The sequence below is a fragment of the Oryzias latipes genome, chromosome 8, assembly GCF_002234675.1.
Source record: "Oryzias latipes chromosome 8, ASM223467v1".
In the NCBI taxonomy this organism is placed as follows: Eukaryota; Metazoa; Chordata; class Actinopteri; order Beloniformes; family Adrianichthyidae; genus Oryzias; species Oryzias latipes.
In genome coordinates this window covers 7,537,902-7,562,110 of record NC_019866.2, presented here as the reverse complement: position 1 = coordinate 7,562,110, position 24,209 = coordinate 7,537,902, and the positions used below count along the sequence as shown (strand labels likewise).

At 39.2% G+C, this 24,209-nt stretch overlaps 3 protein-coding genes and 1 non-coding gene across 6 annotated transcripts; 2 read left to right on the top strand and 2 right to left on the bottom strand.

Moving 5' to 3' along the window:
• The first annotated feature begins 224 nt into the window (after window positions 1-224).
• rmi2 (RecQ mediated genome instability 2) lies at window positions 225-1,737 on the top strand. Its single transcript, XM_004071327.4, has 2 exons — window positions 225-595; window positions 1,047-1,737. The coding sequence occupies exons 1-2, from the start codon at window positions 325-327 to the stop codon at window positions 1,196-1,198; spliced, it is 423 nt and encodes a 140-aa protein (XP_004071375.1). The 5' UTR covers window positions 225-324; the 3' UTR covers window positions 1,199-1,737.
• zc3h7a (zinc finger CCCH-type containing 7A) lies at window positions 1,353-17,636 on the bottom strand. Of its 2 annotated transcripts, XM_023957453.1 has the most exons (23): window positions 17,484-17,636; window positions 16,254-16,357; window positions 14,699-14,738; window positions 14,299-14,502; window positions 11,107-11,265; window positions 9,585-9,665; window positions 9,358-9,411; window positions 9,242-9,281; window positions 8,833-9,170; window positions 8,502-8,754; window positions 8,373-8,401; window positions 8,138-8,282; window positions 7,899-8,057; window positions 5,731-5,936; window positions 4,407-4,507; window positions 4,149-4,330; window positions 4,006-4,079; window positions 2,972-3,105; window positions 2,785-2,890; window positions 2,604-2,712; window positions 2,385-2,518; window positions 2,135-2,298; window positions 1,353-2,060 (listed from the first exon to the last, which is right to left on the bottom strand). In XM_023957453.1, exons 2-23 carry the CDS (start codon window positions 16,319-16,321, stop codon window positions 1,871-1,873), a joined length of 2,970 nt encoding a protein of 989 aa, XP_023813221.1. In that variant the 5' UTR covers window positions 16,322-16,357; window positions 17,484-17,636; the 3' UTR covers window positions 1,353-1,870. The 2 variants fall into 2 exon arrangements, with proteins under 2 accessions (XP_023813221.1, XP_023813222.1); XM_023957454.1 differs by lacking the exon at window positions 9,358-9,411.
• A 1,385-nt stretch (window positions 17,637-19,021) lies between these two features.
• LOC101170929 (phospholipase A2) lies at window positions 19,022-21,997 on the top strand. 2 transcript variants are annotated; one of them, XM_020705191.2, is made up of 4 exons: window positions 19,022-19,165; window positions 19,619-19,787; window positions 20,349-20,455; window positions 20,560-21,997. In XM_020705191.2, the coding sequence occupies exons 1-4, from the start codon at window positions 19,129-19,131 to the stop codon at window positions 20,706-20,708; spliced, it is 462 nt and encodes a 153-aa protein (XP_020560850.1). In that variant the 5' UTR covers window positions 19,022-19,128; the 3' UTR covers window positions 20,709-21,997. The 2 variants fall into 2 exon arrangements, with proteins under 2 accessions (XP_020560850.1, XP_004071374.1); XM_004071326.4 differs by having other exon boundaries at window positions 19,023-19,165; window positions 19,616-19,787.
• An 85-nt stretch (window positions 21,998-22,082) lies between these two features.
• Window positions 22,083-22,154, bottom strand: trnat-cgu. Its single transcript has one exon. It is a non-coding gene; the product is annotated as a tRNA-Thr (tRNA).
• Between the last annotated feature and the right edge of the window lie 2,055 nt (window positions 22,155-24,209).

Genomic DNA, 24,209 nt, shown 5'->3' with positions numbered 1-24,209 from the left:
GAAAACAGGATTTTAAGTGCACCTTATTGTTAAAAAAAAAAAAAAAACAGAATTATTTAATTATTTCTGATACCATTTTAGTTTGTTAGATTTGCAAATTTCTGGCTGAGATGTGCAAGTGGTTGAAGAAATAGTCTTTATATATATATTTTTAATCACTACTTATTACTTGGCTTTGCTGCTGCATTGTGGATAAACCAAACCTTTTATTATGATGAGTTTGCCTGACTAAGTACTTCCGGGGAGTGATCAAAACAACTTCCGGTTAACAATTTCTGGCGGGTAGTTAGAAATGTGAGCTAAAAACTCTCCAAACCAGAGAGAATGGCCGCTGAAAGGAGTCGTCCACCGCCCGTTAAAGTGTTATCCGGTCAGCTGCGAGCGGCGGGGAACGGAGGCGAGGCAAACGGCGGGGAGGGCTGCGTCATCAGGGCGGGTAGAAAGGGCAGTTTGCGGGTGTCGCTGGTGTGGATGCAGGGGACCGTGGTGGAGGTTCAGCTGGACACGAACAGTGTGTTGCTGATGGATGAGACCGGAACCTTTACTGTCCAGGGCGTCGACAGTGTTCCTCAAGGAAAACCGTGTCTGGCTAAAGGTAAACACTGAATTGACTTAAATTAAGTTGAAGTCTTATTGGATTTCTTTCTCCTAATTTTGGATAAACTATGAAACTGTCACCTGGATTTTGTCAGATTTACTTCAGTTCCCAGATTGTGTTCAGTACATTATATTCTAATACATGCTGCTCAACAGTGTCTAATGTTCATAGGCAAAATTATCCAAGTATATTATTGTTCTAACATCTATATATATAAAAAAAAATTCTACATCAATGTTTTGTCAATTTTCTATGGTAAATGTCATGATTGACTTTATTTTCTTGCATTTTTAATTCTATTCAATCTGCCAATCTTTTTTGACATGGTGTTCCTAAAAAGGCTCTTTTAGGGTTAAAGGTCCCAGACCCCTGAACTAGGAAAATAGAGAAGTATTGCGAGGTGAATTAACCTAAATAAAAAAAACTTCTCCACTTGTGTTCTCATCAGGGAAGTACGTCATGGTGATGGGTCTCATCCAGACCGTCTCCCCGGAGCCGATCATCCGTGCCGTGAAGATGGCCGACCTGTCTGAGCTGGCCGTCCTTCACAGACGGATGTGGAAGCTGGAGGTGGAGGACCTGCAGCAGGTGCTGGCCTGAGCTGGACTCATCACAACCCCCCCCCCCCCCCCCCCCCCCAAAAGAAAAAGACTCAACTAAGGAGACGCATCTTTTTGTGAGAAGTTCTTGCTGAATGTAAATAAAAACCGTGTTCTTTTACTCAGTAAAGCAGTTAATAAAACACCAGTTTCAGTAGATTAAAAAAAAGCTTTATTTGGTAGTGCCCATTACACTGGTAACACTGTTAGATAAATGGAAAGTGTTAAGTGACCTATATTGGCTGATTAAAACAAAAAGATCAACCGAACTCTCAATTTAAGTAACCCATACTTAAAACTGGAAAGTTCATTAACAAACTGTTTTGTCAAAAGAAAAATCGGGTTTTTAGGTCAACTCGTTAAAACTTCGATCAAGTTTAAACATGCTATGTTTGTCGTTGTTTTCAGCTGTTCTACTGAATGATGACTAGCAAAGACTGAAGTGTTGCACACTGTACATTTGCTAATAACACTCTGTAGTTCAGGTCAGAGAAACAGCCAGCAGTGAGAAGGTCGACCCCGATCGTTCCCCTTCCAAAATAAAAAAACAAAAAAGAAATCATGCTGCGATCAAACCACCTTCTCTGGGATCAGCAGAGGTCCTGAAGACCCTTTTCTCGAGGCTGTTTTAAATACTGCGTTACCTGCAAGTAAGACTATTGACAGCATGTCATTATTTAATGTCCTTAAGGAGAAAACTGTATTTTCCAAAGTCATTGTCGTTCGGTGCTATAAGATGGTCTTTTTTGGCTTTGGCAAGTTTCATCAAAAGAAATTCTCTGCGCTCCCTCCACTCCCTCAGCTCCTGCTCTCCATGGGCCAGTTTACACAAGTCGTCCTCTGTGCATGTGCCTTTAAGGAACCTGCGGAAGGTGAAAATTCCTCATCAGAAAATGGGAAAAGTGGTCAAAGACGAAGGTGCTTCTGACGGTTTTACCTCTCACAAACTTTGAAAGTGCCGGTGGGAAATCGGTACTGCCAGCAGTTCTGATCATCCTCGGAGTTGAAAACTCGCTCTTTGTGTTTTTCTGAAGTGATATGCTGCTGCCACTGCTTCTCACTGTTGCAGTTTTTACCGCACAGCCAACAATGATTCCCAGCCTTCAAGAGACACAAATCAACCCTTCAGGACTGGCAGCTTTCGTCAAATCCGTCCAGATCAAAGATATATGAAAATGTCTACTCACCACCTCCTCGGCGTAGTCTGTCGGCATGTGGATCTGTTTACCGTTCTCCCTGACAGAGTTATTGGAAGTGTCCTCACTCCAGCCGGGTTTCTGGGACTGCAGCCATCGTTCATAAAGCTGATCCATATCTGGAACTATGTCAGAGTAGGGGGTGAGAGTGCAGCCCCACACACAAACCTCTGATCAAATCTGGAGGACAAAAAAAAGCTGAAATCTCACTGTTGTTTTCCTTCATGTAGGTCCAAAGGTCTCTTTCTTCAACACTGTGAGCAAATGTGCAATTCCCAATGTACTGACACTTCTTGCCAGCAGTCACATGCATGCAAATCTGGAAGAGAAAAAGCACAAGTGGATGAAATCTCATTCAGTAAATGCAGCATAAAAGACATGAGAGTTGTACCTCAAACTGAGATGGGATGGGTTTTTTGGTTGGGAGTGGTCTGACTGTCGTCCACTTTTTTCTTTCATGGGAACTTACGAGCACCACCCGCCTGTCTTTGGCCCACCTTCACCGTAAAAATATGACGGGATTTAGCAGGGGGGAAAGGTTTTCCCAACAGAAAATAAGACACCGAGCGAATACTCACTGATGTCTTGCCTTGGCAGAACAATACTTCTTGTTTCTGTCAGCTTCACTTAGCTGGCCGTTCCTCCAGCACTGGCCACAAACAAACATCATTTTCAGGTTGGGGGGACCAAACCTCCGCGGAACCATGGAGAGCTGCAGAGAAATCCCGTTATTATTTCACGGCACACCAGACGCTGAAAATAAAAGATCAACTCTGCAGCCCCGTGAGAGGCTAAAGCTGTGTAAAAACTCCAGTTTAAAAGACTCATCACTGTATCTGCAGCACTATGCGGCACACTTTCAACCCTTCCTCTTTTTCAAAAAGCGCAGTGCCCCTTATATATGAATTAATTATGATTGTCGAAGTGATTTTGCGTCAAAATACCAGTCTGTTTTTTTAAGGAGTTGCAAACATGGTTGGATGTTATTGTAAATACGCTAACGTGGCGTCAAAGTGCTTTTTTAACTTGTTACTAACAACGTCGGGAGTTAGCGGGGTACAGTACGGTTTGTTTTAGCGGCATCAGTCTATCTTTTAACGTGTTGCAAATAAGGTTGGGAGTGAAGCTACATTGACAACGCCCTCAGCAATGCATGATCCAATGAAACGTTTACGCAAACATGCGTTAATGCCCGTTCTTGGCCTTTCTGTTCCAAACTCTATTGATCAACTTTGAGTTTCTACGATCGTTTTTGAGCTTTACATGCAAAATGTCCAGGCATTAAAGGCATGTTGAAGGCTGAATCAAGTCAAACTTTGACCAATCGGGGACTTGGATTTGATAGCGACGTATTGACGGCGTCCCTTTTAATTCACGGACGTGTCAACGGTTGGAAAAGTGATCCGGAGGAGAAATTAATAACTTTGGTTTTTGCCCGGCGGGATAATGACAGACAAAGCCAGAAGCAAGATTTGCACCGCTTGACATTTCGCACCAAGCCTCTTCCAACTGTAGGTCGTTGACAATAAGTCAGGTAAATCATTACTGCTAACATGAAAAACAAAAAATATAAAAAGAAGGTATAACGATTAAGTGTTTGTTGTGGTCCCACCTGTGTGCCCTGTAAAGACGCTGTAGCGTTCCAATACCTCTTTGCCTCCTGAACTATCTCTTCAGGTGTGATTCCTGCAAGAGGAAAGCAGTTTAACGGCCTGCCACAGGTCTCCCACTCGACTTCAAAAAAGTCAGCCTCACCGCGCTCATGCTGCATCATCCAGACCTTCAGCTCCACCAGGCTGTGAGCATAAAAGCAGTCATCCTCCCTTACACAACCGTAGCGCACTTCATGGCGACAAAGGTCCAGCTGGCTCTGAGGAGTCAACGGTCTGATTTTGGAATAGCAAACTGTAGTTTCCTTTAAAATGTGGACCAGGCACCTGAAAAAGAGAAACTTCTTTCACATCATCTCTTCTTTCCAGACGATCCACACAGTGGGCGATCAAATGAACTTACTTATGATCCTCAAAGTCATGTTTGGTCACCGGATGAGAACAGAGCAAAGGATCGTCTTTGTTGGTTTTGCTTATTATTCTGGGTTTATGGTCAAAGCACACCTGAGGAACCACCAAAAAGGAAAATATTGAACTATAAAAAACAAAAAAGCAGGCATTTAGATGAGGAGTTTGTGCTGCCATGTCAGGAAAAATACTTGATAAAAAGAACCCCTAAATAAAAGTACTGATTGAAAAATGATCAGACCTAGTATTATCAGATCTAATGAGAGGTTTTGTGTAATATTTTGTTTTTAAATTTAATTTAAAAAAAGGTTTGTTACACCTGGTTTTGAAAAGCCAAAACATACTCAACAACTGTGGTTATTAAACACGTCTTAAAGTATCACTAAAACTTAAATAAATAAATAAATCTCAAATTGGTTTTGAGGCTCAATTTCATCAAGATAGGTTGAGTTTCAACAAGAAAACAAAAAAGTCTGTACTGCTGATGTTGCAATGATTACTGCTTAATATTTTGGTTTTATTCGTCTGTGGTTTGACTATAACGACCAGTATGTGACCACCTGCATTAGAGCGCCATCTTTAACTAAATCACAGGTTTCTGCCAGCGTTTAGTAAGTTACACATTTAGCTAAATGTTCCTTCTTAAGATTTATCAGTTTTATTTTGATTTTCAGCCGAAAGTTGAATTTTAGCTCCTTTTTTCATCATTTTTTTAGCACAACCTCACCTAGGTTTTTTTATAGCATTTTTGGGGGATATTTTATCAACATTAGGTCTAAAATAGCATTAAAAAAACAAAACAAAACGTGAATTGAAGCATTTTTAAAAGCTTAAAAAAGAAAAGAACAGGAAAAAAAGCTCCAACCTTTTGAACTAAAAATAAAAATGTACAGTGCAACTTCAATTAAAATGCAATGCAAACCTTTTACATTGAAATGCAGCCAGCATCTCAGGCGGTTTTTTTATTGTAATTCCTCAAAAACAAGTTTCAAAATAAGACCAAATCATTTATGGTCGTCTCAAAAACAATTTTAAGTTTTTTTCATGCCAATCATGAGAGGTAAAACAGAAACAGAACAAGACTGGTTTATAGTTAGAAGCTCTAACTTTAAAAACCAGTTGAAGTGGCCTTTAAAAAAAGGTCATGTTATTTGAACCATCCGTCGACATCTTACGGGTTAAAGGCCTTTAACCAAATCTTTAAAATCTCAGCTATTAAAAGCAAACATTTACATTTAAATTCTAGGGTAGGAAATCAAAAAAAACAATGCAGCTGATGGTTATACTTGTATAAAAAGAGAGAAAAATAAAAGGCTCACCCCACAGAGAAACATGAATATCCCCCGATGCTCCTGTAAGATTTTGGGAACCGTCAACCTGATGTTTGAGTTTGGCCCAAAAGGGTCAAAAAGCAGCTCTCTGGAGATGAAGCCTTTCCTCTCCAGAGTCCAAACATCGATCTCCTCCTGGCAGTATGCAAACGTGCAGTGGCCAGGATACAGGCACTCCTTTCCAACAGCAACCTCTGAGACAGAGACCAGCAGTTTTCAGCACGGCCTCCATCCATAAACGTCAGAAAACCCCAACATCACAGTGACAAACACAATGAGTGATCTCAACAGCTGTTAGTTCAAAAACACAAAGAAAAAAAAAAACGTATAGAACTCAAACAACTGGCATTATGCCCCAACAAACATCTATGAGGTAATTTAAATGAATGTTTACATGAAACAAAAACTTCTCATTGTGATTCTTCATTTCTGATTTAGTTGGACCAGATATCAAATATCAAAATTCCACCTGGGACATTTGTTCCTGTTGGCTGATAAAACAGAGCAACAACAAAATAGTGAACTTTTTCCTAAGGAAAAGGTAAAAGCAAGGGGTTATTGATCAGGGGTTTGTTTTTGGAACACAGTTGTGTTCACAAAATCAGAAATGCAGAAAATAATGCTTGCAAAATAATGGATTTTTCTCTGAAGGTACCTTCATGATCACATTATGCCGCAGGCAAATCTTTTAGGAGTTTGACAGACTCAAACCACACTGAAACAGGATTTCAAGCTGTTCTGAGAACCAAAGCCTTTTAAATCAGAATATGAAATGAACACGAGAAAGTTACGTGTTAAACTCGGGACAACAAATCTTTCTAAAAACTGGATGATACCATTCTCCAACAAGCCATTTCTGTTCTTTTCACAAGGTACAGTGTTCCCCTGCCTATTCGCGTTTCAATATTCAATATTTGAGTTTTTATTTTAGTCACGCGACTCCTCAGCTTCATCACAAAAACTCAGCTCAAGACGCTTGTATGAAACTTTTGCGTCCAAAGGAGGTGCTGCGGGGGAGGAGGGGAGCGGAGAGGAGGAGCACACCGGCCCGTCAGCTCTTTGCCAGCTCCTACAGAAGATTTCTCAGCTATTTCCACTGGTTCCTAACTCGCTATAACCAAAGTTTGTGTCCATCCACGGAGAAAAGGGCATCAGCTGACTCAGAAGCAGCCGGAAAATATCCTGATTTGCCGAGGAAGATAATGGATGAATGAATGACGGACGAAACTGGCTTCTTCTGGAAGAAGCTGATCTCTCCCACTAAACTGATGGAGGAGGAAGCACGGATTCCTGGCCTTAAGGCCCAGAGTGACACTCCTAATTAGGGCAGCACGACATGAGGAAAACTTGCGATATGCAATATTAGTGCAATATTGCGATGACGATATAACTTGCGGTATCTGCACAAATAGCAAAACAACCAAAAACATTTCCATTTCATAAAAACAGTTTAAAAATTACATTCCAAACGTCTACATAGGAGGCAAACATCTAACATTTAAGGCTCCATCCGATTGGTTAACAATGTGAAGGGGTGCATCTGATTGGTCAAATACATAAATGGATTTATTTAATTTGTTAAATACTTCAAGCTGTCATAAGATTGTTGTAGCACATTTAAGGAAACCATTTATTGCAATTTTTGCCGTCTTTTGAGATATGCGTGCTGCACAGCTTGATCTCGCGATAACGATAAATTTGCGATATATTGTGCAGGCCTACTCCTAATGTGCGTTTGAAGTAGGCTACTGTACCATCTGTTACTCTGAATTAAAAAAAAAACACCTATATGCTGAGCAATATGAATAGTAAAAATAAATGAACACTAAGATACATTCAAATCCTGAACAACTTTACACTTTAGTAGCCTTTAGTGAAAGTATTTTATAACTTAGCATACAATCTGCATTTGTTTAAACAAGTGAAAACATAATACTGCAATGGCTTCTGGGTAAAAGCCAAAGTTTCCCTTAGTAATAAATGTGTTTTCTTAAGCTTCTGACCGTTTGTTTGATGATTTGGTTCACATGGTAAAGAGGTGGGGTTTTTTTTTTATCTTTTCAAATAAAAACTTTATTTAAAACACTAGTTTCAAAGCCTGAATAATGTCAGTGACTGTGCTCTGGACCATTGTGCTTTCAGGATAAACTGGTTACCTTTGCAGATGTAATACGGTCCGACATACTGAGTTTTCGTTGGTCTGGGTCGAATGAGCTTCCACATTTTGTCGGGCGAGTGCTTCATTCTGCCGAGTAATACATCCTTTTTGCATTTATGCTCTTCTGTGTGAAGCGTGTAATCCAACACTCCAGGACCTGCAGGTGTGGAGAAGGCGTTTTTACACGGAGCGTCTTTCACTCGGTGACCAAATGTCAGGGAATGGACCGTTTCTTACCAGTTTTCACGTAGCACATGGCGCACGCCTGCCGGAACTCATGCGTATCAGCTAAGGGGTTTTTGGCTAAATCCACAGCAGCGGGGAGGTTTTTCACATCGGGCATACCCACAGCCATCCCCATGGGGGGTTCATCATTGCTAAGCTGTAATAAAAAGAAGTTGAAGGAACAGAGTGAGAACTTACTAAGCCATCAATGGCTATACTTTAGTGAGTCCAAAACCAAAGGTGTTACCTGTGCCATGAAGGGAGAATGAGTGAAATCTACAGTTTGGACAAAAGAAAAACAAAAAAACACAGATTTTCAGTAACACACATTTTGATTAAAGGCAGAGTAAAATGCCTGAACGATGAAGTAACTTACCCGTTTTATAATCTGATATTGTGAGACTATCCAGAGAGTCTAGAGGCTGGGACAGTCTTTGAAAAGTGTCCATACCTAAATACGTGCTTGACCCCGACTTGTGGTACAAAGGCGGCAGATTTACAGTGCACTGCTGGGAACCGCTGGATAGAAATGGGTTTATGTGGGCTGGCATCAGGAATGGACTTGACATGGAACTGCCTGAGCCAATACTGGTTGGCAAAGGAAGAGGCCCCTTCACTGTGGGAATGTCCTGATAAAGAGAGGAAAACACGTCACACATGAGTTTAAAAAGCCCCCTCTGACGTGTTTTGGGGTCACACCTACTAACCGATAGTGACTCGGGACCAGCTTGGTCGAGAAGATCATCTAGATCGTCCCCAATGATATCTGCATCAAAATCCTGATTAGGCTCAAATATCGGAGAAGGCTTGTTGGTTCGGCACCCGTTGACGTATGTGAGCCCGTGGAGGGGAACTGATGGGGGCGCAGACAAAGACAGGGACTCGAAGCCTGGAGGCTCTGTTGGGGGTGCTGATAGGATGCTGTTGCTGGGAGGGGGCTCGTCCACCGCCGAGTCATTCAGAGGTATATGAACCGTCAACGGAGGCTGGATTGGAGCTGGACCTGGAGCCAGAATGTTGCTTTCCTGGGTCACCGGAGGCACTTCTAGCACACAGAAACGGGACGTGAGGCTTTTCTAAAAGGCGAATCGAAACTTCACCGAGCAACAAACTCACCAATTTCTATATCTTCTACCGTAGTCGTGCCATGAGAAAACTGAAAAAGAGGTACAGGTTATTATCTTCCATTGGAGTCGGTTCAGCTGGAGTATTGTGCCAGGGGGGATGCATACTTTATCACAAGGCGCATCTTGATAACTTGAGCCTCTCAAAACATTCAAGGCAGGCTTTAGAAAAAGAAGGAAAGACATTTATTCTGTAATTCTCCTTTCTTTCAAGTGAACGTTCAAAAAGCAGCAGTCTGAAAGAGCAGACGAGACGTCCCCGGAGGAGCGTATGCTTTGTTTTCCTTTTTTCTACGGTTAGATCGGCGCTGGGATTAAACGCGGCACACACATACCTTACTTCTCACATAAGCTTTACGGATTTTCAATCCCAAAATTTTGGCAAGGTCCTGAGTCAGCTGTGTGACATTGGAGTCCTGTCAAAGAGAACAGAAGGTCATCAGCAACCTCGTTCCGTCAGAACACCCAGCTTTTATGGAAAGGATGTTTATCATTTTTAAAAGGGAGTCTTAATAGCCATTCGGGTTAATTTCTCACCAGCTACAACCCAGCAGGAGCCACAAAGTCTCAATTCACCCATTTGAGCAGTGAAACCTTAATTTATATTCATGTCGTTACTATTATGACAAACATAAATATACTATCCATTTCCGCTTTGCATAAATAAAAACCAAACACGAAGAGAAACTAGCTTTTTTTACATTTATTTTAAATATGAATTAGTTCATTTATTTAGACTGATGTTTACATGACTTCCTTTCAAAATAAAAGACATCCCATGTCACATAGGATCATCTCACTGGAGCAATTTAGTAGTAGGTAGTGTCATTTCAGCAGGGATTAAAAAAAGGAAGTATTTTACTGTTTGTGGTGCATCTCAACCAGAAATTAATAATAAAGTAATTAAGGGACCCCAACCGTTAGGGCTGTCAACCATTAGTCGACATCGTACTATTAAAAGTGGTTAACGCTAATTTGGTTTTGCCGACACGTCTGTTTTCTTGTCCTTCCGGTTTTATGAACACACATCCAGCAGGTTGTGTTCATATCGGACTAGTGCCAGACACACAGGTAGCAACAGGGAGAGGATTCTTCTTCTTTTGTGTATTTACTGTTTATTAGCGCTCGTCCGCCTCCTACAGCAGGAACAGGCTCGGTGCACAAAGTAAAACGGTGCAAATCCAGCAAAACTCGCTCCAGACTTTTTGTTTCCACAGCTTTGTTCCTATAAATGTCCATCTTGGAGTCAGACCATACACAAACCAATTATTGATGTCTCCTTCGTGATCATATTGTGAATTATTTTCCTTTACTGTAATACTTATTTACTTTACTGTAAATTTTTAAAACTATTAGCTTTTTTATTTTTCTTTAACCGTAGAGCTAAATGGAAGGGTAAAAGAGCCCCATTTGGTTGCAGATGCCTTTATGATTAACAGTAAAATTCTGCAAGAAGAGTTAAGAAAGCTAGCTGTAAAAAAAAAAAAAAAGTCACGAGTCTAGATTCCCTTCAAAAAGTGGTGAATGTAACAAGAGCAAAGCATAAAATGAAGCTGCTGCAAAATATTTAGCATTAACCGGTACCCCAACATGACGAGAAGAGCTGAAATCAGGAATAACATGACACTGAAATGCCAACTCGGAAAAGAAAAACACTCCTGTCTGTTAATAGAAATGATAAAATAAGGAAAATGTTAAGACAGTGTGTTTAATTTTGAGTCATTGGCAACATCATCGGCATTGAAGTGTTAAGCGTAAAACTATTTACCTAGCCATGCAAGCATTTTTTTTCTTTTCAAAATTTCAATCCAAAGAATGTGCACTGTATGTATGTGTGGAAATCTGTTCTTTATTTACCTGAGGCACTACAAGAGAGCATTTGGCAACAGCCTCATAGGCCTCTTGATGTCTTCCCAACTCTTTCAAGGCTTTTGCTTTTCTGTACAGTGCTTTGTAGTTGCCTTCATTCAAGTGGAGAGCTTTTTCACAGTCTTCTAATGCTTGGTCATACAGTCCCTGCAAGGAAAAAACAAAAATATAACCACTTTAGTTTACACAACTAGGAGTTTTATATGTGACACAACGCGTAGAAAGAAAAGATTGGATTCAGGAAGCTATTTTTCCTGATTCTAAAGCGTTTAAACTAATCTGTTAGATATATATGGAATTTGAGAAGGGACGTCACCCATGGAAAATGACTTGTGGCTCCAACGAAATTAAATCAATTCAGTCACCACATTGTTGTGATATGGATGCTGCCAAGTTGGAGCCAGACATCATCAGTTAGCAGTGATTGGTCCGAGTCAGTGTTCCTATAGCAACCACTCTTGCCAATCAGAGCGGTGAGCTTGTTAGAAGACTACACAAAATTTGTTTCAAACTTTTGGACGTAGGGTCAGCATCAATTTAAGGTATCTGATTGGCCATTTTGTAACTTGAATAACTTGCATAACAGAAGAAATTTAATGGAAGGAAAAAAAGAATAAGGATTAGCAGCAACGTGTTTAAAAAGAGTAGAGAAAGAATGATTATTCTGACAAATATAGCTGTTTATTTCCCTATGAAAGTCTATGGGACTTTGCGGGCACTTCCTGTTTGGTCACTCAGTCCAATTCTCATATTGATCTACACTCAGTAACCATAGCAAAGTAATAGTAAATCACAGTTGACAAAACTGTGGATTAAACTCTGATATTCCACGGTCCGGGTGAACACTCGATTCTGATAGGCTGCTGGGGGTGCATTAAAAAGTGATAACGCACAGTGATAACCGGACGCCTAAAAAAGAAGTTCCGGTCACATCGCTTAAATCCGTGCTTCCCCCCTTAGGAAAAAGAAAATGTTTTGCGCCCCCCTACCCCCACCCACACACACTCGCCGCAGTGACAATATATTAGGTTAATATCTATAAAAATTGCGTTAATATACATTTAATTGTATCTTTTAACATTAACAAAAGAAAAAAAGTGAAATAAATCCACTTTTACCTTTATTTTGCCACACAGAAACCCAGTTATAGTCTAAAACAGAAAAAAGCTTAAAGTGCCTGAAATAAAAATCTGTCAGTCCATATTTAAACTAGAAACATTTTTGACCAATGGAACTATTTGAGGCTGAGAAAAATAATTCAATCAATACATAATATTAAATGTAAATTGATCTGAAACTTTAACACAGCAGCACCAATATATTTAACGTTTTTAATCTGAAGAAACAGGTAAAAAAACATTGTGCTGATTTTTTTTCTAAATGATGGATTGTTTATTAATGATCTCATAAAGTGCAGCTGTTTTACTGCATTACTTGCTGTTCTACTGCATTACCTGCTGTTCATTTTCTAATTCCTTTTATCCCTTTCAGGGTCAAGGGGTTGCTGGAGCCTATTCCGGCCACTTGTGGGCGAAGGCAGGGGACACCCTGGACAGTTCGCCACAGGTGCTCTGTCACAGGGTAGAGCAGGGGTCGGGAACCTATGGCTCGCGAGCCATCTATGGCTCTTTTGATGGTCACATGTGGCTCGCAGACAAATCTTTAATTATACTTTTTTTTCTTTCTTTAGACCAGTCCTTCTCGGGCGCGATGCGATGCCAGAGGCGCGCAGTAGTAGCGGTGCTTAGAGAGAAAAATCTGCGCCAGCGCTATCAGTTACTATTATCTATTATTTCACAGAGTTTGTACCAGCCGGAAACCTGTGAATTGCCGTGCCTAAAACTGCGCGCTCCGGTCTCTGAGAAAGAGCGCGCAGATGAGGGGACGGGATGTGTGAGGGAGAAAGCAGAGGGTGGGGGTGAGGGGTTGTGGGGACAGGCAGCAGGTGAATCGCGCAGGGATTGTAAAAACGTAAAACCCGCTGCCCGTCATTCACTGCAGCGTGTGAGTGTGTGTTTGGCTCCCGGTCTTTATGTGAGCAGTCTTTGTCACATCTACAGAACATTCAGACCAACCTAAGATCACATTTAAAGTCTCAACGCCTGCATGAAGCAGAAACTCACCACGTATCAACCAGACTAGACCATCAGCAGAACTACCACGAGAAATACTCATCATTTATTAGCTACAGCATTACAATGTTATTAAAAAGAATCCACAGACTTATTGTACTTTAAAAATGTTGAAATTAAATCAAATGCTCACATTCACTTGTATATTTAGTTTTAAACATATTGTAGCGGACTGAGTTGGACTTGGCTGTTGGGTTGGTGTTTTTTGGTCCAGGTCCCCCAGCCGGGACTTGAACTGGGGGCCTTCTTGCTGTGAAGCAAGAGCGCCAACCACTGCACTACCACGCAGCATTACCTGCCGTCTTTCGGTCAAATACTGACACCAACTAAACGACAGGCAGACAAAGATACATATATGGGAAATAAAGACACGTCATCAAAATGTCTACAATAGTTCATAAAGAATGACACTATTAGCATGAGCTGAGTCATCAAAAGGCACGCGATGATCCTGGTGTTGCGCAACAGAGGCAGCGCTCTGCGTGCGTGTTCTACCTCGCAGCCTGAACCCACTAGCCCTCCCCTTTCCTTCTCACACACGCGTGTGACAGGAGACAAGAGCAGCTGCAGGGACGGCAGTTCACAGTTTCAGGCTGTTACAAACTCTGTAGTATAACAGATAATAGGAAACCAATAGTGGCGCAGATTATTTTCCAAGCACTGAGCCGCTGTCACCACTGCCCCCACGTAAATTTGCGACCCGGGCAATTGCCCGTATTACCTGTGCCTAAAACCGTTACTAATATTTACGAATATTTATTTATTTTGTGAGTGACCATGGTATAAGCGGGTTAACGGCCTTGGAAATGTGGATTATAAGAAATTAACACACTTCGTCGGCCATTAATTCTTACATAGAACAGCCTCAGATGGAGCAGTTACAGCTTCCTGTTTGTATTGACAAAGAAGAGAAGGCTAAGATCACAACATCCTCGTAAATTTGCCTGAACCTGCTTATTTTCAGGGTTTAATCAATATACAGGTTAGGAAAGGCACCTAAGGCCACATACAGGCTGCAGTAAAAAAAAAAAATGCATGGCGTCCTTACCGGAACAATGTTAAGGTACGCTGCAGCTCGATTTGCATACAGCTTTTCCAATAAACCTGCTGAAACGCAGATTTCCTCGGAGTCCGCATAGTCTGCTATACTGAGCGCCTCGGTGTACATCTCAATAGATTTTGTCCATTCGCCTTCTTTAAACACGTCGTTTCCTTCTCCAAACAAATTCCACACAAGTTCCTTTATGAACACCTGGAAACAGTGAAGGAAAAAATGAATTAGAATGAAAATCAAATATGAGAAGTACAAGTCAACTTTGTCAAGGGCAAACTGAAGTGTGAGCTACTCATTTCCCCCCCGCCTGAGCCCTTTAATTTGGTTAACCACCAGAAGTGTAAAAATAAAGATGAAAGGTGAAGTGCCCATGTTTAGGTTTATAAAACCTCACCTCATACTGGTCCTGACTTCCGGGGAACGGAAGGGTTGATCTAAAAAAAAAAAAAAAAATACAAAGTTTTAGAGTGACAAAGGTTGGTTTGTGTGGCATCAACAACTTTAGGAGTTCACTTTATTTAAAACAGATAAAGAAAATGTTAATGCTGTCCCATTTATTGTATGTTAAAGACTCAAACACCTCCTTTGAGAATCAACTGGTCGGATGCTTAGAGGGCTTCATCGTGAAACATCAAGAGAGCAAAGTTGCTTTAATGATCCTGCAGGTCTGTTTCAGCTGTGGTGGGAGAGTGAAGCAGCATTTCCTGCTGTACACAGAAAACCATCGAAGTGCTACAAACTGCTGGTCCTAAATCAACCTGATGGAGCCATTTTAGAGCAAACTAGGTTGTGCTTCTTTGCATAGTTCGGTCAAAGGTGCGACTTCTATCTGGGTTTTTCTTCCTTTATTCTGCTTTCTTGGCTCCTGCGACGTATACTCCAGAAAACACGGTAGATTCATTTTTAAAGTAAACCTCTGAAGCACAGCTGTCATGTGTTATTGTATCAGCAACCTAGGCACTTAAGCCAAGAATCCAAAGGCCTCAACACTCAATCAACCTTTAATTCAGGTATTTCAAGTTTCTTTTTCCCAGAAAGTTCAATTTTGTTCTTAAAATTCCTTTTAAAAACGAAGCACAAGGTTATGCCTTAGGTCAATTTAAGTGATGAATCTGGATCAGCATGTTAATCATATTTGATTAGATTTCACTTTTGATTCAGCTGCAAAAAAAGGCTGGGTATGAGTAAACATCTTTCCACTGGCCCAGCAGAGCTATGCAAACAAAGAGGACGAATGGAGCATGCCGAACAAATGAAAACAAGCGCCGTCCGTCAGAAGAGCGACTGAAACACAGCGGGAAATCAGCTGCGTCACTGCATTACCGCCACACCGAACAACAAAGAGTCCACGGACCGACATTTCTAAATTGTGAAACATTTCATTATAAAGACGGGGATTTCCACAACTAACCTGCAAACATATGTGTGCAGGTTGAAAGTAAAACAAAATGTCACAGGAGCTTAGCCTGTGTGACATATTTTATAACAAACTATAAAGTCAGTGGACAAAGTCAACACTTACAAAAGAACATTATTCATTAACCCAGGAATGTGATGTAATTAAGAAATAAGATGATTTAGAAAAGTGGAACAGAAGATGACAATTTTACAAAAAAATTCTCATAGATAGAAGTTTTGAGGATTGTTATAATAATGTAACTTCGTTTAGCTTTGGCCCTTTGATATGCATTCATATTCTCAGCAGTCATGTTCTCATATGTGTCATGCACTGAGAATGCTATTTTTTTAAGCAACAGCACTCCTATAATTGATTTCATCACAGCTGCTAGTCTGCTCCTCCAAAATATTTGTTTTATGCAATGTGAACGGTAACCAGGAGTTCCTTATGTTTATAAGTAAATAAGAATCTTTCAGCTTTAGTTTAAAGCTCACAAAGATCACATTAGATCTGGACAGGTGCATCATTGAAGAACCAGGAAGACACTTACTGGATAAACTGCAGGCCTTCTTGAATTTCCTGCCATCTGCTCCTTCTGTCCCGACACGCTCCAGACATGTTTGCGTGTTTTAATTTCTTTTCTTCAGACAGCACCTACAGAAATTTTGACAGATTAAATTAAGCCGGTAAAAAACTAGAATTGGGACACAAAAAAACAAACACACACAAAATGACATATTTCTTGTTTGTCAATATTGCAGATTACTCTACTTTTTTGCTGACAATTCCTACAAAAGGAAACAGCCTCAAGCTCCCGCCCCGCCTTCCCTACCCGATTCTCACTTCCGCGTATAAGAATGACGACACAGACCCAGTTCCGGAAATTAGTCAAGGAAACTTCTCTTCTCTTTAAGAAGTCAACAGTTAATTTCACTCAAAAATACACATTTATGTGAATTTTGATCTTATGAAATAATTATGTTAGAGAATAATAGCAATGGAGTATATGTTCATCGTATAATATTGTTGCAGTTAGCATGAATAGATGATAACTCCATTATCGGACAAAAGCGCCACTCTTAAATGTAATATTTTCTAAGATCAGAAGCGAAATAAACTGATTAAAAGCAGCATACATGTTAGGGTTTAAAATGTTCACAAATAATACACTTTATATATCAGATTCTCTATTTGACATAATTTTTTTGACGATATTTATTACATTGATACATAAATTAGTGCCAAAAAAGAATGGACATAATCTTGAGTAATGATGGGTTGTCAGTTTGTGCCTTCTCTTTTAATTACACAACAGTCATGCCAGTAATTTATAAATCTTTACAGGCGGCCACTTTATCATAATCATTTCCAAATATACAGATCTGAATTTTCTGGAGAAAAACACCCCCGGCTTTGAAGAAGGTTTTCAGACTGTCCGATAATGGATGCACGACTTTTAGCACACGTGTGTAAACCCGCTTTCAGGGACCATCGATAATATTTTATGTTAGCCATCACTATCATCCGCTAGCAAATTTTAAGCCATTTAAATCAAATCTATTTGAAATTCAAAACCCAACTACTTCGCCAACTACTACTCAAATATGCCTCTAAGTTTGTAGGAAGTAGCCTGGACTTCACAAAGCGAAGGCATTTCCAAGTTAAACTAGTTCCTCCACGCAAACAATAGCGCGAGCGGTGGAGGAGACGTTTAGCTCTGAGCTGAAACCGAGTACAAAAACACAGAAACTAACGAACAGCCATTTCTGTATATACTTACATGAATGGGTCTGTATTCCGATCACCGCCTATATCAGTATCTGACAGATAGGAAAGTATTTTTTCTCGTTATGGCTAAAAGAACTTGGCCGTTACTGTCGAAGGCCGCCCTTAGCTTCCTCTTCTTTTGTCATGTGAAGGAGCGTGATCGTGGAGAATAGCGGCCTGCTGCCCCCTACCGGCGAGGACCGGAACAAAAAGGGAAAACATGTTTGCATGCTCCGCCCACAACACAATTGCAAATGCAGTATAAAAACACAAAACAAACTAGTTTTATCTTTATAATAAATGAATACCATTTAAGTTTGATGGATGTGAAACATTTCTGTACTTTTATTATTATCTTCTTTGTTTGGAATTTTCAGTGGAGTATGTTTAGTTAGAACAGTTTTGGAAACAAAAGGGTATGTTATAGAAAATTGAAATGCTCATCCTGTCAGTTTTATACAAAATCTGGGAGAAAAAGTATATTAATGCATATTTCACAGCATTAACTTCTAAAAATTTGTTTTGAATTTGCTAAATTTTATTTCTGTTAATTGATACAATGTTTTTTTCAATAGGCAAATAATCGTATTTAACTCATTTCAATACCACAGTAACACTATACTGATATACTGAACTAAACAAGTCCTAGCGACTGGAAAAAATCTTCCTCTTTCCTTATTCTCCATCTCAAATCTCTCATCATCATTATTATTATTATTATTATTATTATTATTATTATTATTATTATTATTATTATTATTATTATTATCTCTCAGATGATGGCTTTTAGTTTTTTAATATTATTTATTCATTATTTTTCTTTAAATTATAAATCACATTTTTTTAATGCAAAGTTATTTAACGGAGTGATGAGTACGGATAGCTGGTTTGTGTGTGTGCGCATGAGTCAGTCTGGACATACTGTGAGCTTGATTGTACTTTGCTTGTTTTTTTCCTCTTTTTGTTGCTTCTGATCTTCTCATCTAAATGTCTGATTTAGAGAACCCCTTCGAAAACGAGATGTTTCATCTCGAAGCGGCTTATCCTCAAGTTCAACTGTTTAAATAAACAATATCTATTTGACATGTAATAAGTTTTCAAAAAATGTCAAAAGACATTTTTATAAAAGAGCCATAAAAATGTTGTTTATTTCAAACAATAAAAAAATGAAAACAGCTTTGCTTTCTGAACGGTTTCACCCTCAATCCTCTCCCTGATGAAAGGAGATTTTTGATGTCATGATACAAATGAGTCGTTCTGTCCTCTTTGCAGAAAAGCCGCCTCAAAGCATGATGTTTTCACCTCCATGCTTCACATTGCGAGTGATGATCTTGGGATAAAATTCATCTTTCTAGTGTACCTATGATAAATATTAAAGACATGTCTCATCAGTTCAATAAGATAAACTTGCAGCTTCAGTGATTGTCAAATTTGATTTATAAAAAGCTAACAGCAAATTATAAGTACAGTGTTAAAAAAACTCAAGGGAATGCATTCCTGCAGGGGGAGCCCAGCTCCATAAACACTGGATTAGCTTGTGACCATGTTCAGGAGATTACTTAGACAGCCTCTAAAAAAGGCTCCTGCTTCACTCTCCACTCAGAGGTCGGTAGTCGAGGAAGACTTGCCGTGAAGAGTTCAGGCTCTCGTTTCGTGTCATGATGGCTTTTTGCCGAATACTTCTCATTTCATCTGGTAAGATGATTGTTTACTTTGACTATTTTGCAGTTTGTGAAGCAAATCTGTAGTAGACTAAAAGTACTATTCACAAGAAAACTGTGCAGGCACCAGAAGAGACTTGAGTTTTGTTTGCAGACGGTGTAATATAACTTTAAAATGCAATTTCATGTGGAAAGTTTTGTTATTTAGAAGAGGCGAGTCTTTTTTAATAGTCGTTCTATTGCATCAGGCAAGAACTCTGTGTGCAAAAAAACAAAGAAAAAAACAACAAATGTTTCTTTCTAAAATGTAACTTTCTATTAGTAGGGAACTCATTTTAAAATAGAAACCGTTTAGAACATTAGAAAATAGGTATTTGGGACATTTATAATAAAACACATTGTAGCTTGATTTTGAAAATCTGCTTCTAACTGTATCAAGATGACAATGGATGAGAGCTCAGACAAAGTTTTTTCTGTTTCTCAGCAGTGGCTGTAGCCTCTGTAGCAGCACACAGTTCCCAGAGGACCAGAAGAGGTTTACTGGAGCTGGCAGGGGCCATCAAATGCAGCACAGGGAGATCTGCCCTTGCCTATATGATGTATGGATGCTACTGTGGACTGGGTGGTCAAGGATGGCCCAGAGACCGAGCAGACTGGTAAGGTAGCAGCTATAATCAGACTCCTGTCTGCAAAAGTCCATTTAAAGCCTGCTTTTTGACATTTTTTTTTCCTATAATAACACACTATACCTGATGATAGAGCATGCCAAATTGCAAGGAGTCTGTTTATTCTGCAACCTATACATTATGTCATTCAAAGGATGGCATTCAGAGCACACATGCAGTCCACCAGAAATGATCTGTTTTCCCTTATTGTCTGTCCCTCTTTAGTTATCCAGATGTGTGTGCGTATTCATGTTTCTGACTCACTGAACCACAAATGTGTGATGGGATGGAAGGAGGAAGTGGTGTCTCGATCCAAAAGTTCCACACCCAAATCCTAATTAACGTCTTTTCCTTTTCCCTTTTTTTTTTAATCACCACAAGACATCTCGCCCCCTGAAAGCCAGTTGTCTGCAAACTATCTGTTGTGAAAAACCATTGCTCGGATCCTGCCCTGTCTTTAAAATAGCTGTGGTGTGCTGTGACCATTGTTTGTTCACTTTAGGTGAAGCTTTAGCCTTCAAAATAAAAGCGCTCCATCTGTTCTGACTACAGGTGCTGCCACAGGCATGACTGCTGTTACGGAGATGCAGAACTCCTCGGCTGCCACACTAAAACAGCCCAGTATCATTGGACGTGTGAGGACAGGAAAGCTGAGTGTGGTAATTGTCTGAAAGATTCCAACATTTCATTTTGAAAACAAGACAAATGATGGATGAAATTGTAGTCTTTTTTTGCTAAGAGTTGTCTGTGTTCTTCTTTGTAGATGACTTGAAGGACAAATGCGAGAAGATGCTGTGTAAATGCGACCGAGAGGCGGCTAAGTGTTTGAGAAAAGCCCCTTACATCCAGAAATATGCTTTGTGGCCAGATTTCATGTGCGGCTCAGAGCACCCAATGTGCAATATTTACTGACATAAATTCAATTTTTACGTTTGAGTGCCTTTTTAATATTTTCTTCTTAAAAAATGATTAAAATCAGGAACATATGTTTCCTAAAAATAAAAGCTCATTTCATAAAAAATTTAATTTAACATAAAAAGAAATATATCATATTAAACAGATTTTTATTGTGTTTTCATTAAAACATACGTTCTAGTCAGACCTGCCTCATAGTTTTAAGCTGACAAATTCATTTGCTGTGTTACATGTTTTCTTCAACAACCTATGGAATAGGGTCAGGATTTTTGCCAAGAAAATTGTGATTTTTAACGCTTGTTGTCATGAGAATGCTTTGTTTTGCAAATGACAGCTCATTTTCCTGAAAAAGAAAAATGCTTAAAAAAAATTTTAAAAAACGAAACAAGTTTCAAACAGTTTTCTTTTTTGGGAAAACCTTGAGAAATACAGAGAAAAGAAACTTGATTGTGTCTTCTGGTCAAAATCAACCAGTGCTCTGCCACATAGTGATCAATAGATAGTCAACCCTTGCAAAACTTTCAAAAGTTTTTAAAAATTATTATTATACAAGTGTTTCTGTCAATACAGTAAGAGTTAGATGTTGCTGCATAAGCAATGACTTATCCATCAAGTCACATGCAATGAATACTTTGAAGGTGATGTCACAGCCTTTTATGTGGAGATCACATGCATTCTCTAATTGCATTTAGAACCAATGTAAGTTGCCTAAATGAACCAGGATATTTTACATTTGCAAAAAGTGTTTTACGTGAAGTTCTTATTTTACCCAGCAGGTAGAGCCACTTTCCTTGCAAAACCCACCCAAAAGCAGCTGTATGAGCAAAAAGAACTTTAATAAAAGTCAAATCTTTCAATTTCACTGTGTTTTTAGGCTTTGAGGACACATAGCAAACTTTTTTTTCTGTGAGTAGTTTAGTGCACGAGTTGAGACTGAAATGGGACTCGATACCAAGGTGGAATATAGTCCAGCAAAATGGGTCAAAGCCCCAAAACACTCATTTGATTGTATCCCACCTTTGCAAGGACTATATGATTACAGAAGAAAAGAAAGTCATGTCACGCTCTACGTTTTAGGCTGCTTGATTTCTTGGTGTTCAGTCTTAACCCAAACTGCTAACTTGTGTTTTATGAGCTACAACTATTTCCTTTGTTTTAAACCTATTCTTATCCTTATGAAGATGCTTTAAGATCAAGAGACAATCTTTCTCATGTACGGTAATAGTGTCTTTGTTGTGGTTTCTTGTTGTTTACCAGATAATTAAAGTAAGATATTTTTCAAACTACGACTATATATTAAAGTCTGTTTATTTTTAGTATATAATCTTGTTCGCATCGCCCTTAATGACGAATTTAAAGGAGACAGACAAAAGGCACGGACGGGGTTCGAACCCGCGATCTTCGGTTTACGAGACCGACGCCTTCCCACTTGGCCACCGCGCCTGCGCCGTCCGAGCAAGATTTTGGGGTTTTCATCCGATAATAATATAATAGGGACCCTAAGCAAAAATAATGACAACTGTCTGAAAACAGACATGTTTAGTGAAGGTAGATTAACTTAAGAAAGACCTGAATGAAGGGCTTCTGTTGTAAAGACTCACAGAGTATGGTTAAGGGTAAGAATGTTAATAATATGTCATAAAATTACACGATCCAGCAAAATAGAAAACCTTTCCTTTTTTTCTAATACATTTTACTGCTATGGAAGCTTTAGTGTCACCAGTCAGAGTTCATAAACTGGATCAGGGACATTTGTAGTTTTTCATAGGAAGCTGACCCTAGACAAAAAATTCCACTTTGGTTCTCAAATTTAGTTATTCATTGCTGTGTTTTTAATATCTCCTATCTATTATGTATGGGAAAGAACATCTTTGCCCTGGATTTCTGACATTCATCTTTTATAGTGAGAAAATTCTGATTTCTGAGAGTTGATGGATGACAAATTTATATTCTGGAGCCTGCTTTGAACAGTTCTTCATTCATTTTAAGAAACCAAAAAATTATTTATAGTTTGGCACCATCTCAACATGGGTAACTTGGACAAATCTTTTCGAAGAGTCATTTTTTTACCCCACTCTACAATTAAATAAAGCAGCATCACATTAAAAAAAACTGAATAGAAGTTAAGACCCAAATTTCTACACACCATGTTGTCTTAAACAGCTGACATTTTTCCTTCTCACTTTGTGAGCATGTTATAAGTTAAAGTGCCAATGTGTAAATACATTTGTCCACAGCAGTTACATTCTGCTCTTATTCGATTTTTTTCCTTCTTTTTTTTGAGTGAGGTTACATGGGAGAAAATGGACAGGTGGAAATGATTGGCAGTAGAGAGCAAAACAGAGCTTTGTGAAAATAGATGCTCAAGTTGGGATTTGGATACATTTAGCTAATTTAAGATTGAGAAGAGCAGGCAAAGAGTAAATTTTCATCACTTCATAGAACCACTACTAGGAAAATTCTGTTTTTTTGTGTTTCTTCATTCAAATTGGGGTGAATCAGGAGCAGACGAGTAAATGTCATTTGAAACTGTTTGTAGATGTGACGTACAAACTACAATCGGCAGGCCACAAGCTCCCTGCTCTGCTCCATACCGATGCATCCACTTGAAGACAAATAGATCCATTGATGTCTTTATTTTTGGGCTTGTGAGGGGCTGTAAGCTAGTGGGAGAGATTGCAAACCAACTACTGCAGAAAATGTATTTAAAAAAAAAACACAGGCTTTTTGATTTTGGCTAAAAACTGCAAATTTATAATTAAAATACTACTGGGAACACTTAAAATAGATCAAAATATAGTTGGAGAGGGACTTTCATCAGCTGATTTTGCCCTTCAGTGGTTAGTGGAACTCATCGATCTGCATTCCCAGCTAAATATTTTTATCTATTTTAAACTTACCAAAACAGCATTTTTCTCTGTGCTAACCTTGAAATTGTTGCAGACAATAGCCGACACTAGTACATTTTCCATGGGAACACAGGAAGCCAAAGCTAGCAAACTTATACACACTGGACTGATAATCTCTGATTCATCCAAAGCTTCCACTGTATACAATCAAAATGAAGCCTGAAGTGCGTCTGGCATTTTAACTTGAGTTTTATCTGCCAACTTAACAACAATCCAAAAAATGGTCCAAAGAGTATGGAGTTTACTCAGTCTCAATAATCAGAAATGCACACAACACAACCTGTTTCACAAATACACAAGCACTGATTCACAATTGTAATTTTACGCAAACGTGCAATATAAATTTGAAGATGCACACATTGTGTTTCACACATGCACACTAAATGCTTCACACATGCACAATAAGTGTTTCTCACAAGTGTTTTGTTGAGTCCACCTATGAGTTCACTCACGTCAATCAAAATAACATAACCCAAATAATATACAATAATATTCAGCTCTGGTCATAATTTCTTGCAATTTTCCATAAAATGAAACAAACCACAAAATAATGAGCTGAAACCAGATTGGACATTTATTGAATGATAAT

What these genes read in the sequence shown, in the direction of transcription:
- rmi2 (XM_004071327.4), top strand. Translation starts at nt 325, where the DNA reads ATGGCCGCTGAAAGGAGTCGTCCACCGCCCGTTAAAGTGTTATCCGGT. An exon ending in AAAACCGTGTCTGGCTAAAG is followed by an intron (nt 596 to 1,046) that starts GTAAACACTGAA and finishes TGTTCTCATCAG; the next exon opens with GGAAGTACGTCATGGTGATG.
- zc3h7a (XM_023957453.1), bottom strand. Translation starts at nt 16,321, where the DNA reads ATGTCTGGAGCGTGTCGGGACAGAAGGAGCAGATGGCAGGAAATTCAA. An exon ending in CTGGTCCCGAGTCACTATCG is followed by an intron (nt 8,755 to 8,832) that starts GTTAGTAGGTGT and finishes TCTCTTTATCAG; the next exon opens with GACATTCCCACAGTGAAGGG. An exon ending in CTACATGAAGGAAAACAACA is followed by an intron (nt 2,519 to 2,603) that starts GTGAGATTTCAG and finishes ACTCTGACATAG; the next exon opens with TTCCAGATATGGATCAGCTT.
- LOC101170929 (XM_004071326.4), top strand. Translation starts at nt 19,129, where the DNA reads ATGATGGCTTTTTGCCGAATACTTCTCATTTCATCTG. An exon ending in AATACTTCTCATTTCATCTG is followed by an intron (nt 19,166 to 19,615) that starts GTAAGATGATTG and finishes TCTGTTTCTCAG; the next exon opens with CAGTGGCTGTAGCCTCTGTA. An exon ending in CCCAGAGACCGAGCAGACTG is followed by an intron (nt 19,788 to 20,348) that starts GTAAGGTAGCAG and finishes TTCTGACTACAG; the next exon opens with GTGCTGCCACAGGCATGACT.